Source organism: Prunus dulcis, chromosome 1 (assembly GCF_902201215.1).
Source record: "Prunus dulcis chromosome 1, ALMONDv2, whole genome shotgun sequence".
Classification (NCBI taxonomy): domain Eukaryota; kingdom Viridiplantae; phylum Streptophyta; class Magnoliopsida; order Rosales; family Rosaceae; genus Prunus; species Prunus dulcis.
The window spans coordinates 8,596,067-8,611,288 of record NC_047650.1 but is presented as its reverse complement, the minus strand read 5'-3'; the positions used below and the strand labels follow the sequence as shown (position 1 = coordinate 8,611,288).

The 15,222-nt window shown below is 37.8% G+C and overlaps 2 protein-coding genes across 2 annotated transcripts; both read left to right on the top strand.

Annotated features, from left to right (window-relative positions):
- Window positions 1-335: 335 nt before the first annotated feature.
- LOC117636166 (ABC transporter B family member 11-like) lies at window positions 336-5,984 on the top strand. The gene is made up of 13 exons (XM_034370694.1): window positions 336-650; window positions 898-952; window positions 1,040-1,215; window positions 1,298-1,519; window positions 1,610-1,848; window positions 2,037-2,562; window positions 2,803-3,076; window positions 3,214-4,100; window positions 4,280-4,546; window positions 4,706-4,969; window positions 5,080-5,373; window positions 5,516-5,855; window positions 5,962-5,984. Exons 1-13 carry the CDS (start codon window positions 336-338, stop codon window positions 5,982-5,984), a joined length of 3,882 nt encoding a protein of 1,293 aa, XP_034226585.1.
- A 3,971-nt stretch (window positions 5,985-9,955) lies between these two features.
- LOC117616618 (protein CHUP1, chloroplastic) lies at window positions 9,956-14,611 on the top strand. Its single transcript, XM_034345992.1, has 8 exons — window positions 9,956-10,330; window positions 10,444-11,064; window positions 11,297-11,728; window positions 11,823-11,954; window positions 12,366-12,547; window positions 12,639-12,750; window positions 13,029-13,172; window positions 13,926-14,611. Exons 2-8 carry the CDS (start codon window positions 10,486-10,488, stop codon window positions 14,037-14,039), a joined length of 1,695 nt encoding a protein of 564 aa, XP_034201883.1. The 5' UTR covers window positions 9,956-10,330; window positions 10,444-10,485; the 3' UTR covers window positions 14,040-14,611.
- Window positions 14,612-15,222: the final 611 nt, after the last annotated feature.

Genomic DNA, 15,222 nt, shown 5'->3' with positions numbered 1-15,222 from the left:
ACAGGTTGTCTAATACTGACACATGCACGTTACACACACAAAAGAAGAAAATTGGAATAATAAGTGGATTTTTTTATATTTTTGCTGACTGATAAACTCTATATTCAATTAGATTAAGTTGGCATATGTTCCTTGGTTTGTGTTGTCAATTTTGTGCCCAAAAAAAAAAACATGTGTCTGGTTGCTAATTCAATCCATAAATGTTCTCTTGCAGCTCTGAACTCATCATCCAAGTTTGAGTTGCTTACTGTCAAAATATAGTTGCAATTTAGTTCTCTGAGGTGCTTCTTGTCAAATATAGAAAACTTTACTAAATTATTATTGCTTCGAAAAACATGGCTGAGGAAAATCCTGCGGATGGAAATGTAAACAAGAAGCAGGGCACGACAGCATCGAACGGCCACTCGGCAGTGGAGGACTCTCAAAACCACCCACAAGATACAAGCAAGAGCAAGGAGACCAAAACAGTACCATATTACAAGCTTTTCTCCTTTGCTGATTCCTTGGATTACCTGTTAATGTCTGTTGGTACAATCAGCGCTATTGGAAATGGGGTCTGTATGCCTCTAATGACCATAATCTTTGGAGATGTGATTACCTCCTTTGGAGAAATTGGGAATAATAAAGACGTGGTTGATGCAGTTTCCAAGGTAAATATTGTGTGACTATAAACTGGTAGATAGTTATCTCTGTTACATCTTCATAGAAATTGAGTCAACAAGGCAATAGTAAAGAACAAAATTCTACTCAATACTTTGTTGTATCCAGTTCTATCAGAACTGTAAGCATACTTCTGTTTTAAGAGCCATTTTGGTTCTCTGGTTCTATCAGAACTTAGTTGAAATTGTAATGAACAAGGCTTAATCACATATAATTTCGCCAATTCAACATTCTCAGGTGGCTCTAAAGTTTGTCTACTTGGCGGTGGGAGCTGCTGCAGCTGCATTTCTACGTAAGTACACTGAACTGCCTGCTGGTGCACCAAACAAATAATTTGGCTTTTTGGGAACTGAGAATAGTAACTTTTTCTATATGCCAGAGATGTCTTGCTGGATGGTCACTGGAGAGAGACAGGCTGCTCGAATAAGAAGTTTATACTTGAAAACAATATTGAGGCAAGATATTGGCTTTTTTGATAAAGAAATTAACACTGGGGAAATTGTTGGGAGGATGTCAGGTGATACTGTGCTCATTCAAGAGGCCATGGGCGAGAAGGTATTTACATGCCACACACAAAAGCCTTAAGCTGTTGCTATTTTCTCCAGTAACCTCTCATCCTTTCATTTTCTTATTGCAGGTAGGAACTTTTATCCAGTTAATTGCAACATTCGTAGGAGGCTTTGTTGTAGCATTTGTTAAGGGATGGCTTCTCACCCTTGTCATGCTATCTTCTATCCCCCTTGTTGTCCTCTCTGGTGCCGTCATGCGCATCCTTATATCAAAGATGGCATCCAGTGGACAAACTGCTTATTCAGTGGCAGCAACTGTGGTAGAGCAGACAATTGGTTCAATCAGAACAGTAGGCCTACTTGTCTTTAAGATCTTTAAAACAAAAATTTATTATTTCTATTTTCTTAGTGTAGAACTAAAACTTATGTTCCCAATTCAGGTTGCATCGTTTACAGGAGAAAAGCAAGCTATAGCTAATTACAACAACTCCTTAATTAAAGCTTACAACTCCGGTGTGCAAGAGGGTTTGGCATCTGGGTTCGGAATTGGTTCGGCTATGCTGATTATGATGTGTAGTTATGCTCTGGCTATATGGTTTGGAGGAAAGATGATACTTGAAAAAGGATATACAGGAGGGGAAGTCATCAATGTAGTTTTCGCTGTGTTGACTGGCTCCATGTAAGTTGCATTTCAGTAAAATTTAATGAACAAATTTGTTGATCCTAGTACTATTGTACTAGTTAAAATGTTTGCTTTTTTGCATGATCTACTGACTACTCCCCCTCCCCCCTTCCGTCCAAAATTTGATATGTGATTCTTCAGAAGATCAAGATATAACTTTTCTGCTTTCTATGATAAATTTTCAGGTCTCTTGGGCAGGCATCTCCATGCTTGAGTGCATTTTCTGCTGGACAAGCTGCAGCTTATAAGATGTTTGAGACAATTGACAGAAAGCCAGAGATTGATGCTTCTGACACTAATGGGCAACAATTACATGATATCCGTGGAGACATAGAACTGAGGGATGTTTATTTTAGTTATCCTGCAAGACCGGATGAACAAATATTCGATGGATTTTCTCTCTCAATTCCTAGTGGTGCAACTGCTGCTTTGGTTGGAGAGAGTGGAAGTGGTAAATCAACTGTAATCAGTTTGATTGAGAGATTTTATGACCCTCTAGCTGGCGATGTTCTTATTGATGGTATTAATCTCAAAGAGTTCCAGCTGAAATGGATCAGACAGAAAATAGGCCTTGTCAGCCAGGAACCTGTTTTATTTACTTGTAGCATTAAAGATAATATTGCCTATGGGAAGGATGGTGCAACCACTGAAGAAATAAGGGCTGCTGCTGAGCTTGCCAATGCTGCTAAATTCATAGACAAACTGCCCCAGGTTAAATTCATTTAAACTTCGTCTAAGTTCCGGTATTTTGTTCTCTGAACTTTTTGTGTGAATTCTTAATTTCCACGACCATGGAAGCTTATTGAGACATCCAGTGATCTTATCATTTTGTTACATTAAAAGATGGAAATATAGAGAGATCACATGAGTTTTCTAAAAACTCTTGATTATTTCAATCAACTCATTCAATTCCTTTTTTCTTATTTGTGATTTTCTGATTTATGCATTTAGGGACTAGACACAATGGTTGGTGAGCATGGAACTCAGCTATCTGGGGGCCAAAAGCAGAGAGTTGCAATAGCTAGAGCAATTCTCAAAGACCCAAGAATTCTACTTTTAGATGAAGCCACGAGTGCTCTTGATGCAGAATCTGAGAGCATTGTGCAGGAGGCACTGGACAGAATTATGATCAACCGGACTACTGTCGTCGTAGCCCACGGCTTGAACACAGTAAGGAATGCTGACACCATTGCTGTTATACATCGAGGAACAATTGTTGAAAAAGGTAATGCATTTGTTTATGTTGTCCTGTTCTGCCATTTGAAGGCCAAATCGTATTGTCTATAGTTCAACATAATGTTACAATTCATCTTATTCTTAGTGCATGGGTTTTGCACTTACTGATCGTTTTCAACTGAGCAGGTCCACATTCTGAGCTAATTAAGGACCCTGAAGGAGCATATAGCCAGCTTATAAGGTTGCAAGAAATGAGCAGCGTGTCAGAACAGACTGCCGTAAATGATCACGACAGGCTTAGCAGCGTGGATTCTCGAAGACATTCAAGTCAAAGATTTTCAAACTTACGATCCATAAGCAGGGGATCATCTGGAAGCGGAAATAGTAACGGTCATTCCTTCTCAATCACATACGGTGTGCCCACTGCAGTCGATTCTCTTGAAACAGCATCTGTAGGACGTGATATTCCTGCTTCAGCATCATCAAGAGGGCCTCCAGAAGTCTCACTTCGTCGCCTGGCTTACCTGAACAAGCCAGAGATCCTAGTATTATTACTAGGTACTATAGCCGCAGCAGTCAATGGGGCAATCTTACCTATTTTTTCGATATTGATATCCAGTGTAATCAAGACCTTCTACGAGCCACCTCCTCAACTCCGTAAGGATTCGAAGTTTTGGGCATTAATCTTCATTGTTCTTGGAGTGGTAGCTTTCATAGCAGTGCCAGCAAGACAATACTTTTTTGCTGTGGCAGGGTGTAATTTAATAAAACGAGTTCGATCAATGTGCTATGAGAAGGTGGTTTACATGGAAGTAAGTTGGTTTGACGATCCTGAGCACTCAAGTGGTGCAATTGGTGCAAGGCTTTCTACAGATGCAGCTTCTCTGCGTGGGATGGTTGGAGATGCACTAGGTTTGCTGGTTGAGAATTCAGCAACTGCAATTGCTGGTTTGTGTATTGCTTTTGTGGCAAATTGGCAACTTGCTCTTATAATCCTGGTTTTGCTGCCTTTATTAGGATTAAATGGTTATGTTCAAGTCAAGTTCTTGAAAGGATTCAGTGCAGATGCAAAGGTATTTCTCCAAAGTCCAAACTTTGCAACAACAAAAAAGAAAAAAGGAAGAGAATATATACACATAATGTATGTATAGAACTTGTAGCTGGTGCAGCCAAAACATCATCCAATCTCACATGCATAATATATATAAGACAATTCCTTTTTGTCAATGCTGTAAATTTTAAATGATTGCAGAAAATGTACGAGGATGCAAGTCAAGTAGCCAATGATGCAGTGGGGAGTATTAGAACAATTGCTTCCTTTTGTGCTGAAGAGAAGGTGATTGAATTGTACCAGAAGAAATGCGAAGGCCCTGTTAAGACAGGGATAAGACAAGGGTTAATCAGTGGGATTGGTTTTGGGCTATCATTCTTTTTTCTCTTTTCTGTGTATGCCTGCAGTTTTTATGCTGGAGCCCGACTTGTCGCAGCAGGCAAAACAACATTCTCTGATGTTTTCCGGGTTAGTTTTTCTGCCTTGCACTACAAGTCTTTAAGTAAATAGAAGAGAAAACATAAGCAGAGGATCCGAACTCTGCTAAATAAGTACTTGTTACTTAAGAATTAAATCTTTACTAGTCCATTGAGGCCGTTGCTAACATTTTGCTTTCCTGGTTTGCAGGTTTTCTTTGCTCTCACGATGACAGCTGTCGGAGTGTCTCAGTCAGGTTCCCTCACCCTTGATTTAAGTAAAGGAAAGAGCTCTGCTTCTTCCATATTTGCAATTCTTGACCGGAAATCGAAAATAGACTCCAGTGATGAATCTGGAACAACTATAGAAAATGTGAAGGGAGAAATTGAACTTCGCCATGTCAGTTTCAAGTATCCAACTAGACCTGACCTGCCAATCTTCCAGGATCTTTGCTTGACCATTCATCACGGCGAGGTAACTAGACATGTTTTGTCCTTTTAGTCATTTCAATCAATGCATAAAATTTTGGACCTGAGTAGTCTAATTCAAGTTTCTTGGACTTACAATGTGAAATATGTTATCAGACAGTTGCTTTGGTTGGAGAAAGTGGAAGTGGGAAATCGACAGTTGTCTCTTTGTTGCAGAGATTTTATGAACCTGATTCCGGTCACATTACATTAGACGGAATTGAAATCCAAAAGTTACAGTTGAAGTGGTTGAGACAGCAAATAGGACTGGTGAGCCAAGAGCCTGTGTTGTTTAATGACACTATCCGAACCAACATTGCATATGGAAAGGAAGGGAATGCAACAGAGGCTGAAATTATAGCTGCAGCAGAATTGGCAAATGCTCACAAGTTCATCAGTAGTTTACAACAGGTAGGCAGTACAGAATTAACAAGTTTGCCAATTTCTTTTTGGCCGCAAATACTATAAATGAGGAGGACTAATTGATGAAAATTCACAAAATTATATTCGGAAGGTTGAAGATTAACCATGTTAAGTTTGGAAAACAATGCAGGGTTATGATACAGTAGTAGGGGAGCGGGGGATTCAATTGTCTGGTGGACAGAAGCAAAGGGTGGCAATTGCACGAGCTATAATGAAGGCACCAAAGATACTACTGCTAGATGAAGCCACAAGTGCTCTTGATGTTGAATCTGAACGAGTGGTTCAAGATGCATTGGACCGAATCATGGTGGATCGAACCACAGTCGTGGTTGCCCATCGGTTATCCACGATTAAGGGTGCAGATGTAATCGCAGTGGTGAAAAATGGCGTCATTGCAGAGAAAGGAAAGCATGAAACTTTGATCAATATCAAGGATGGCATTTATGCTTCTTTGGTAGCATTGCATGCAAGTTATATTATTATTAGTCCTAGCTGTAATACATGTTATAAGACTATAATTTGATTGATTGAAGGCTCATTCAATTTCTCGTGTTTTAACATTTTCAATGATTGAAGGGGTTGGGGCCTTTGACATCTGAAGTGGCCCCTCAACAACCCAACTTCTCCATTCACAAAACAACAAAAAGTGGATTAAACTTTACTCCATAAACAAACATGCAAAACAAGTCAAGCCCACTTTTTTGCAAGCTCATACAAAACCCCATGACATTAAGCATTTTTATTTTAGGTCTAGAGTGGTGGTTCTACTTCTACATCTACTTATTGAATTGATCATGCGCATATTAGTGCCCTGGTGGTGACTGAGACTGCCATTGACATCTGACCTCTGATCTGACCCGCCACCTTTTTCATACTCTGCTTGTGTACTAAAAAAATCCCAGCTTCTCTTTTCAAGCATCACCAATTGGGACCAAAGCCTCCTATTTTTATAGACACTCGCGTGTAGTTGGAAAAACTCAACGGGAAAGGAAGAGGAGAGGAATAAGGTGATCAAAATTAGATTAGTTGAGGCTTATTCACATTGTATTTTCATAATCTGAACCGTCTATATTTTAGGTTTCATGATCACCGATCAACTACTTTATGGGCTCATTTCAATGCGGTAACATTTGCTAGAGTCAAATGACCTTCCCTCCCATAAACAACATGACCCAATATCTCAAACATATGAGACCTAAGCTTGAGTTTATCTAACACCACAGTGAATTTGCAAGTAGTACTAAATTGTGGGTATTTTTCTTTTCTTCGATGACATGTTATGCAGTTAGACTATCGACAATGTTAACCTCTCCAATGTAAATTTAAGCATTGATTAAGGAATTTGATTAATTACTCACGTGAATTAGATAGTTTCAATCTACATCAATAAGAGACAATATATGTCACAATCAAAACAATAAATGATACATCATGTGAGGTAATGTTGCAAATTGCGGGTAGTTTTCTTTTCTTCGATGACATGTTATGCAGTTAGATTGTTGACAATGTTAACCTCTTCAGTGTAAATTCAAGCATTAATTAAGCATTGATTAAGGAATTTGAGTAATTACTCACGTGAATTAGATCGTTTCAATCAACATCAATTAGAGACAATATATGTCACAATCAAAACAACAAATGAGACATCATGTGATGAAAAGTTGCAACTGACCAACCAATTGGCCATACTACATATTGTATCTTGTTAACTTGTATATACAACTTTCCAAGTTTTAAATCCTTCAAAGGGAATCCCATCCCCCAAGTTTTCTTTCTGGCTTGTTGATCTTCAACCTTCAGGTACTTTTCTTCTGCAATCTGCATTTCATGTATGTTCTCTAAGATTTGCCTATTAACCTACGCATTCTATGGGCCTGTTTCCGTACAGTATTTTTAGAATGGCTAAAAGTTTTTTCAGATAACCAAAAACCGGAGTTTCATTAGCCGAAATCTTCTCATCTTAGCTAGCTACCCTTTTTGCAAATTTGAAATTTGACAATGCCCGAGTGAAGATTGAAACCAATGTAAGGGGCCATCAGCCATGTTAAGGTGGTCCATAATTTGGAGAATATGAGGCAAAAGCATGAGCTAAATTAAGGCAATTGGGCATCATGCATACACCAAGCAATTTCTTTTAGCTAGCTTGAGTCTGCGGTGGCTTTGAAATTCAGCGCATGCAGAAGAACAAGTCACAGTCTCAAACAGACTCACAATTACTCACTGTCACATGCAGCACTGATGCAGCACTGTTGCATTGCATGTATATATATATAGTTCATTCAAAAAGTTTCACGGGTGAGATATGTGTTTAGTGTCTTGCTTTTGTAATTTTGTACACATATCTTTCTAATGGGAAAATTTTCAAGTCTACCTATTCACTTTGGTTGCCATTAGTTTTTCTTTTCTGCCCTTTTTCCCATCTGCGTGGTCCCTCTAAACATCAAAACTGGAAAGCCATGCAGACCTAATTTTCACATGGGGTCACGTTGGAACTTGAAACCTCTGTTTGTTATATATGTTAATAGTTGAAAGGCTTTTCAGTTCACTCAGCTGCAGGGCTGGCAGAACACAGAGAAACTTTCATTTTGTGTATGTAGAGCAGCAGATGGATTCCACGTACTATGACGGAGGAAATGCAGGCACAAAGAGAAAGAGTAGAACTTTGATTTTCATCTGATTTGAGGGTTAAGTAAGGTATGGTGCTGCTGATGACTTTTAGCTTTCTCAATCAACTAGTGCTTTTGCTTTTCGTGTCTTTTTATGCAGCACTATATTTTCTAATCCGTGCGTTCATCTTACTTTTCTGATCCATATATAATATATGTGGTCGGATTTGGAAGCTGCAACTATACTTTGTTGTTTTGACAATATTTAACAATAGTCTTTTTTTTTTTTTTTATAGTATAAACGATAATCTAAACTATCGGAAAATGAGATTTTTCACATACACACAACTATTATGTCGTGGGAATTTGAACTTGAGACATCTAGTCTGCAAGTCAAGACCTTTTTCAACTGGATTATACCATATTAACTATTTAACAATAGTCTTAGCTGGTCTTTAGATGTTCCTGTCTTAATTTTTGAGTCTGGAATATATTTACTCTACCCCAATATTTAATTCAGAAATTACCGAGGATTAGTGATCAACTTCTTATTGTGTCTTTTAGTGGAAGATTTGAATTTGGGATATTTTCCGATGGTGGAAATAGAAGTATCATTAAACTAAGAGTTAGTTGATAAACCGACCTATAGTTAGTGATTCTATCTTTTTTGATAAATAATCCTTTGCTCCCATCTTACCATAATATCAATTTGACAATTGCTAATTTAATTTCTACTCAAAGCCTAGTAGCCACAAATAATCACAATCATCTTTTTTTTCCTCCTTATCTTTTTCTTATTTCCATAGCCAAAATCTGAATATTGTATTGGTAAATATAATTTTTATTTTCCTTGTGAGACAAGACAGAGTATGTAATAATTAAGCCGTCCCAATACTGATTTTGACATTGAGGAATATAAAGAATATGGACCCCAACAAAAACTACACTTTCTGTTGCATTTCCTTTTCTTGCACAAACAAATGGAAATATGACCATACGAAGCCAAGACTGTTTCTTTTCAATTTCCTTGTGAGGACAAACACATCTTGATTGGTTGAAGAGTAACCAGTATCTGTATCACAAAGAGAGTACTAAATAAACACAACACAACACAACTCATTTGAAAATTCATATGCATGGAAGACAGCACTTAAAAAAAATATGGACCAATATCAAATGTTTTCCAAAAAACAAATTCCATAAAACCATGCACTAAACCCTATATAATTAATTAAGCCAATTGGATTAATAATTAGGGTGTGGAGATTAGTTGAATGGCCCATAATTGTGACTTGCAACCAACCATTTGGAGAGGGGAGCAGTTTGAGCTTAGAAGACAACTTGAATTTTCCATTTATGAGTGAATTATGATTGGTGTTTACGCATTAAGAAACCACCGTTGGATTGAATATAAATATAAATATATTTTGATTTGAAAAAGAGTTCCGTTTCTGCATTCATCCATATCTTCCAATCATTCTCATGAGTCTTGTCTCTCATACGAGTATATAAATGCGTGCTTGTCCCTATATGTCACGGACCCATCTCTTATTATATGCGGTACGGCAATCTGAGCATGATGAGCACATCAAGTATGATAGCAAATATTATAAGTAAATTTATGAAAGAGAATGAGGGTTTTCTCACATACACTACTAAGATGTCATGAGAGTTCAAATTTAAGAGCACTGACAAGTCGAGATTTTTTTTCATTGAGCTAGACTTCGTTAGCCGTTTTCAGATTTTAAATGAAAGGAAAAAATGAAAGAGAATTTTGAAAAGAAAAAAAATCTAAATGGGCCACGAAAAGGTTGATCATTGTTTTTTAGCTATTAAAAGAGAGAATTTAAAAGGTTCATCTTTTTTCTTTTTTCTTTTATCGTTAAGGACAAGAGTATATAGATTCCTTTCAAATTTCATGAATACTCAATGGCTCATAAAACCCCAAAGGACGTTTCTTCCTTACAAAATTTAAAATTCTGGGATTGAATTTAATTCACCATTAAGCGTGTTAGGTGATATGGAGTCTATTTTATGTCATCATTAAATAACCAAGAATTAAAAATGCATTAAACACAAATTCTAACTGAAAATTCATTATGTGCACAGAAACTGATAAAAACACAATCACAATATGGAATGTTATACTTGTGTTCTCAGCACCTCAGATTTTCCAGAGTCTCAAAGGTCGTGAACTCTCTATTGGGTTTGTTACTAATTTGCTGGAGATTGAAAGGTGGCCAAGATAAGTGGTTCTTTTGCTCGATTTGGTGTGGTCAATGAGGGATGCCTGTTGCGGGTTCTTGAGAGCCATTGATGAAAGTTGATGTATAAAGTAGGTAAGTCAACTGCCGAGTGCAGGCCCCATAAGTACCCATGCACCAACATTGCAGTACAGAATCTAACAGAAGCTCCTAAATCAAATCTCTGTTCCATTGTTTTGTTGTTGCAGTTGCAGGTTGCTTCGAGAAGACAATACCTTTAGGCCATAAGCATGAAGCAAGGGACGCCACCATCTTCAACAAAGAGTGAAAGCAAAGTTTCTGGTAATATGTCACAGCCAACACCACCATCTTATCTCAGAGCTTCAGCTTCTTCCAAAGCAAAGGAGTCTCCGAGTCCAAGGCCATCAAGAGCAAAGTCAGTCTCCCCAGATGTGAATTGTGACAATTCCAGGAGCATTAGAAGGTCTCTTTTTCTCAACAAGCCTAAATCTGGAGAGTTGGTGTTGGGATCTCAGAAAAGTAAGGAACTTGAAGAGACTAAAGCTGTGGGTAGGCCTGGAAATCGCCAGGTTGCTGAGCAATTTGCAAGGCCAAGGCCGCAGAGGCCTGCGGATCCTAATTCCAAGAGAAATGAAGAAGACCCACATGTGAAAAACAGAGAATTGCAGGAAAGATTTGACATGAGTGAGAGTTTGATCATGAATTTGCAGGCTGAGGTGTTGGCCTTGAAGGCAGAGTTGGATAAGGCTCAGGGCTTGAACGTGGAGCTGCAGTCACAGAACAAAAACCTCACTGAGAAACTTGCTGCTGCTGAAGCAAAGATAGCAGCTTTTACCACTCGTGAACAGGTAAGACACGAACTTTCATGGGTCTGTGATTGTTTTCCATGAAAACGTGGTGCCTTTATTGGTTGCAATGTTTATTCACTGCAGTTATTGATTTTGTTCTTAATAATTGATTGTGGGTTTTGCGCTTTTAAGATTTTGTATCTGTTTCTGGCAGAAAATTCAATTTGGTTGTTCTGAAGTGTAGTCTTAATTATCTGTAGTTTTGATATCATTTCTGTTTTGCCTGATGTAGCGGGAGACAAATGGAGAGTACCAGAGCCCTAAATTTAAAGACCTTCAGAAACTGATTGCCAACAAATTAGAACGCCCAGTAGTAAAGAAAGAGGCAGTCAAAGAAAAAAGTGCTAATAAAACACCAGCTCCAGCACCAACTGGTGCAATTCCTAGAGTTGCAGCCACCCAATCTGGGCCACCACCCCCCCCCCCACCGCCACCATCAGTTCGATCCCCGACCCCACCACCACCTCCACCTCAGCCCTCAGTGAGAACAACTACCAGTGCCACTCAGAAGGCTCCATCCCTTGTAGAATTTTTTCACTCATTAAGAAAGCAAGAGGTGAAGAGGGACTCTCCAGAATCTAGAAACCATCATAAACCATCAGCTATTAGTGCACATAATAGCATAGTTGGAGAGATTCAAAACCGTTCAGCACATCTGTTAGCTGTAAGCTTTTATGAGTTTGATACCTTATTGCTTCTTTTGTTTCTGCTGCCTCAGCTTGAAGTTTGAATCATTATCTAATGACAATTCTTTCCAGATAAAAGCAGATGTTCAAACAAAAGGAGAGTTCATCAATGACCTTATCCAGAAGGTGCTGGTTGCAGCATATACTGATATAGAAGATGTCCTAAAATTTGTGGATTGGCTTGATGGAGAACTCTCATCCTTGGTACTTTCTAACGCCCAAATATCTTTAATTTTACCAAATCAAAAACGTATCATATTTTCTGTACCATTCCATAAGCAGAAGCCAAGATTTTCTAGAATCAATTGCAACTGTAGGATATATTTTGTGGAGAGAATTGCAAGCCAAACATATAACAAACAGGGGGTTGTAAATATTTGTAATCTATTAGCCTGCCTAAGATGGTCGAGTGGTATCTCTGATTGCAATTCAGCTTATCTTGCATTACTTTAGGCCATTTAGGTACTTTAAAATGTTAATCTTCCATTGGCTTCTGCTTTGGAAAGTTTTGAAACTGGGCACCCCTACTAGATTATAATGTAAGAAGCTTAACTGGTTCAGAGAGTCAGATACATAAATGGGTGGATAAGTCTAACATTTTCATGCCTTCTACAGGCTGATGAACGGGCTGTCTTAAAGCATTTTAAGTGGCCTGAGAGGAAAGCTGATGCCATGCGAGAAGCTGCAATTGAATATCGTGACCTTAAACTGTTGCAAAGCGAGATTTCTTCTTATAAGGATGACACTGACATTCCATGTGCAGCTGCCTTGAAGAAGATGGCTGGCTTATTAGACAAGTAAGAACTATGTAAATTATCTTCTATATTTGTTAAAAGTATTTCTAGGCCCAGCATGTTAATGTTGCTCTCTCTCATCTCATTGTCTAAGGTCGGAGCGAAGTATACAAAGGCTAATTAAGTTAAGAAACTCAGTTATGCGTTCTTATCAGGAATTGAAAATTCCAATTGATTGGATGCTTGATTCTGGGATTGTGAGTAAGGTATGCTTCTTTATGTGCATTCTCTAATATATTGAGGGTGATAATGAAATTATGCAGTTTAATCTGAAAAATACAGATTTCAGCATGGCAGAAACCTTTTAAAGTATCTTGACATTTTTGGTAGATTATATCAGCATATCTCCTGCTGTATTTAGTGGCTTTGTTCTGTCTCATTGTCTGTAATCTGATGTCAGGAATTATTTTAAAGCCTTGTGTACATCATTATTTAGTGGCTATTGAGGAATATGCTTATGTTTATATTGTCCCAAATTGTGTAGATAAAGAAGGCTTCCATGAATCTGGCTAATGTTTACATGAAGAGGGTGACAATGGAGCTTGAATCCATTCGGAATTCAGATAGAGAAACAAGTCAAGAATCTCTTCTGCTTCAGGGCGTGCATTTTGTATATAGGGCTCACCAGGTAATCCTTCAGTCAGCAATTTCTATGTTTGTTCATAGTTATGGTATGGATAGGACCACCTAACAAGGAGCCTAATGAATCCATTTAAGAGTAAATAAGGGCATTCAAGTCGGGTTGCACTGAATATCACAGGGGCTATTGTTTCAATTTTGGAGCAGCAAATGTATGACTCACACTTTCAAGTGTTTTTTTTCCCTCTAATATGAATCCACCCACCCTCTTTATTATGAGAAGCTGAACAGTGACCAAGAATGATAAAAAGGAGAAACTCCTTTCTTTGCTGTGCAGTATCTCAGTTTATGACCTCATAGTAGGTTAATGGAGACTGGACATATGATGGATTTGGGGGACTATGTTTCATCACAAGAGGCATTTTTCTGGGTGGTTTGGATAAAATGGCTTGGGTACCCTGTCTAATTTTCTGTTGTTATGTAGACTTCTTAGGTTCCCTGTCTAATCGGATTTCTTACCTGGGAGTAACAACAAAGTTGCTGCAACTGGATTTGTTTTCCCTTTTTTCTGTTCCAATCTTCTTTTCACTACAAGACAGACCTCTTATCATGGGATAAGGCAACCTTTTAACAAACCAACTTCATAAGATCTTCAAGCTTACAAAATTTTAGAAGCTGACTTCATATGATGAATTACACATGGAATGCAATTGTTGACTTTCTTCTTGATATTATGTCATATGCCCTTAATACCCCTTTTTATATTTGTCCTCTGAGTTGCCTACATTGTGGAACTCTGCAGTTTGCTGGAGGTCTGGACTCTGAAACATTATGTGCTTTTGAAGAAATAAGACAGCGAGTACCGGGACACTTGGGAGGTTCTCAAGAGCTGTTGGCAGGCATAGCATCTTCCTAACAAGCTGCAATGAGAGACTTCCTGCCGCCAGTTATGAGTTTATAAGAAAGTTAAGCATTTTCTTCATTGTATTTTTATGAGGTTTACAAGAACCCCAGCTGCAAACAGAAGTCGAATAATCTGACTGCAAAAGGTTCAAAATCCAGTTTTGTGAAGCATTGAGAAGTGAATGAAATCTCCACCAAGAATGTTGCATCACTCAGAGGCTACCTAAAACCAGCTTTCCAGGCCGACTACTGATGGCATGGACATGGACTCTTCACCAATCAAAGCTCCTACTATGATCAACTGACTATGGTAACAGTTGCTGTAAAAGATCTCCTACTGATTATACTTTCTGCTTTTTGTGTATAATATTAAACAATGTTCACTGTATTTAATCTTCTTTTGTGATAAGATCCCAGCTCAACTGCCTGTGGCTTTATTTTTTACCTTTTTTGTTCTCTAAAGAGATCTATAAATTTAGCACTTGTATTTTGAAACTTGGTTGTACATTGCACAGGCTGAACTACTGTCCCCAAGAATGTTTGGTGTCCATGGAAATTTCTTGCTGTTTTTGCTAATTAGCTGCATGAGATTGATTCTGATCCTGGTGGTTGAAAATCTGTATTATGTTTATGTGGCTTCTGTGTCATTGACTCATTGTGATTCTGCTTCTACCAAATAGTTTGTTTCTTATTTTTGGGCTGGTTGCCTTATCAAATAGGCTGTGAAGTTATAAAAATAAAGCACAGTTGAATGATTTTTACAAATATACTTTTTTTTCTTCTTTTTTTGTTCAGATTTTTAAATAGTTTTTTTTTATAACTATGAAGTTAAAATAAAATAAAAGGACTTGTTTATATATAACTATTAGAAAATATTTTTCTTTTTCTTTTTCTTTTTTAGAAAAACGAGAAGAAATTATGTTAGTCCAATATGAAGTTGTCATGCACATATTGACTCTATGTAGAAAGAAAAATAATTATTTTTTAATTAATTAAGTTCAAAAGGATTTTACAGAATAAAAAGGAAAAATACCCAACAAATAAAAACAGATAACATTTTGGTAAAAAAAGTTGTGGATGTAAGAAATGCCTACTTGGCAGCACACGTGGCACCACTTGGCTTAATCTCCACCGTCCAATCCATCGAAGAGTGAAGGCTTTACTCAATTCGTGTGGACAACCGAAAACGGTCACAA

Bases quoted from the DNA above. Each gene is read 5' to 3' on its own strand.
- LOC117636166 (XM_034370694.1), top strand. From the start codon at position 336: ATGGCTGAGGAAAATCCTGCGGATGGAAATGTAAACAAGAAGCAGGGC. The intron at 1,849-2,036 runs GTAAGTTGCATT...ATAAATTTTCAG, and splicing joins GCTGTGTTGACTGGCTCCAT to GTCTCTTGGGCAGGCATCTC. The intron at 3,077-3,213 runs GTAATGCATTTG...TCAACTGAGCAG, and splicing joins AGGAACAATTGTTGAAAAAG to GTCCACATTCTGAGCTAATT.
- LOC117616618 (XM_034345992.1), top strand. From the start codon at position 10,486: ATGAAGCAAGGGACGCCACCATCTTCAACAAAGAGTGAAAGCAAAGTT. The intron at 11,955-12,365 runs GTACTTTCTAAC...TGCCTTCTACAG, and splicing joins ATGGAGAACTCTCATCCTTG to GCTGATGAACGGGCTGTCTT. The intron at 12,548-12,638 runs GTAAGAACTATG...TCATTGTCTAAG, and splicing joins ATGGCTGGCTTATTAGACAA to GTCGGAGCGAAGTATACAAA.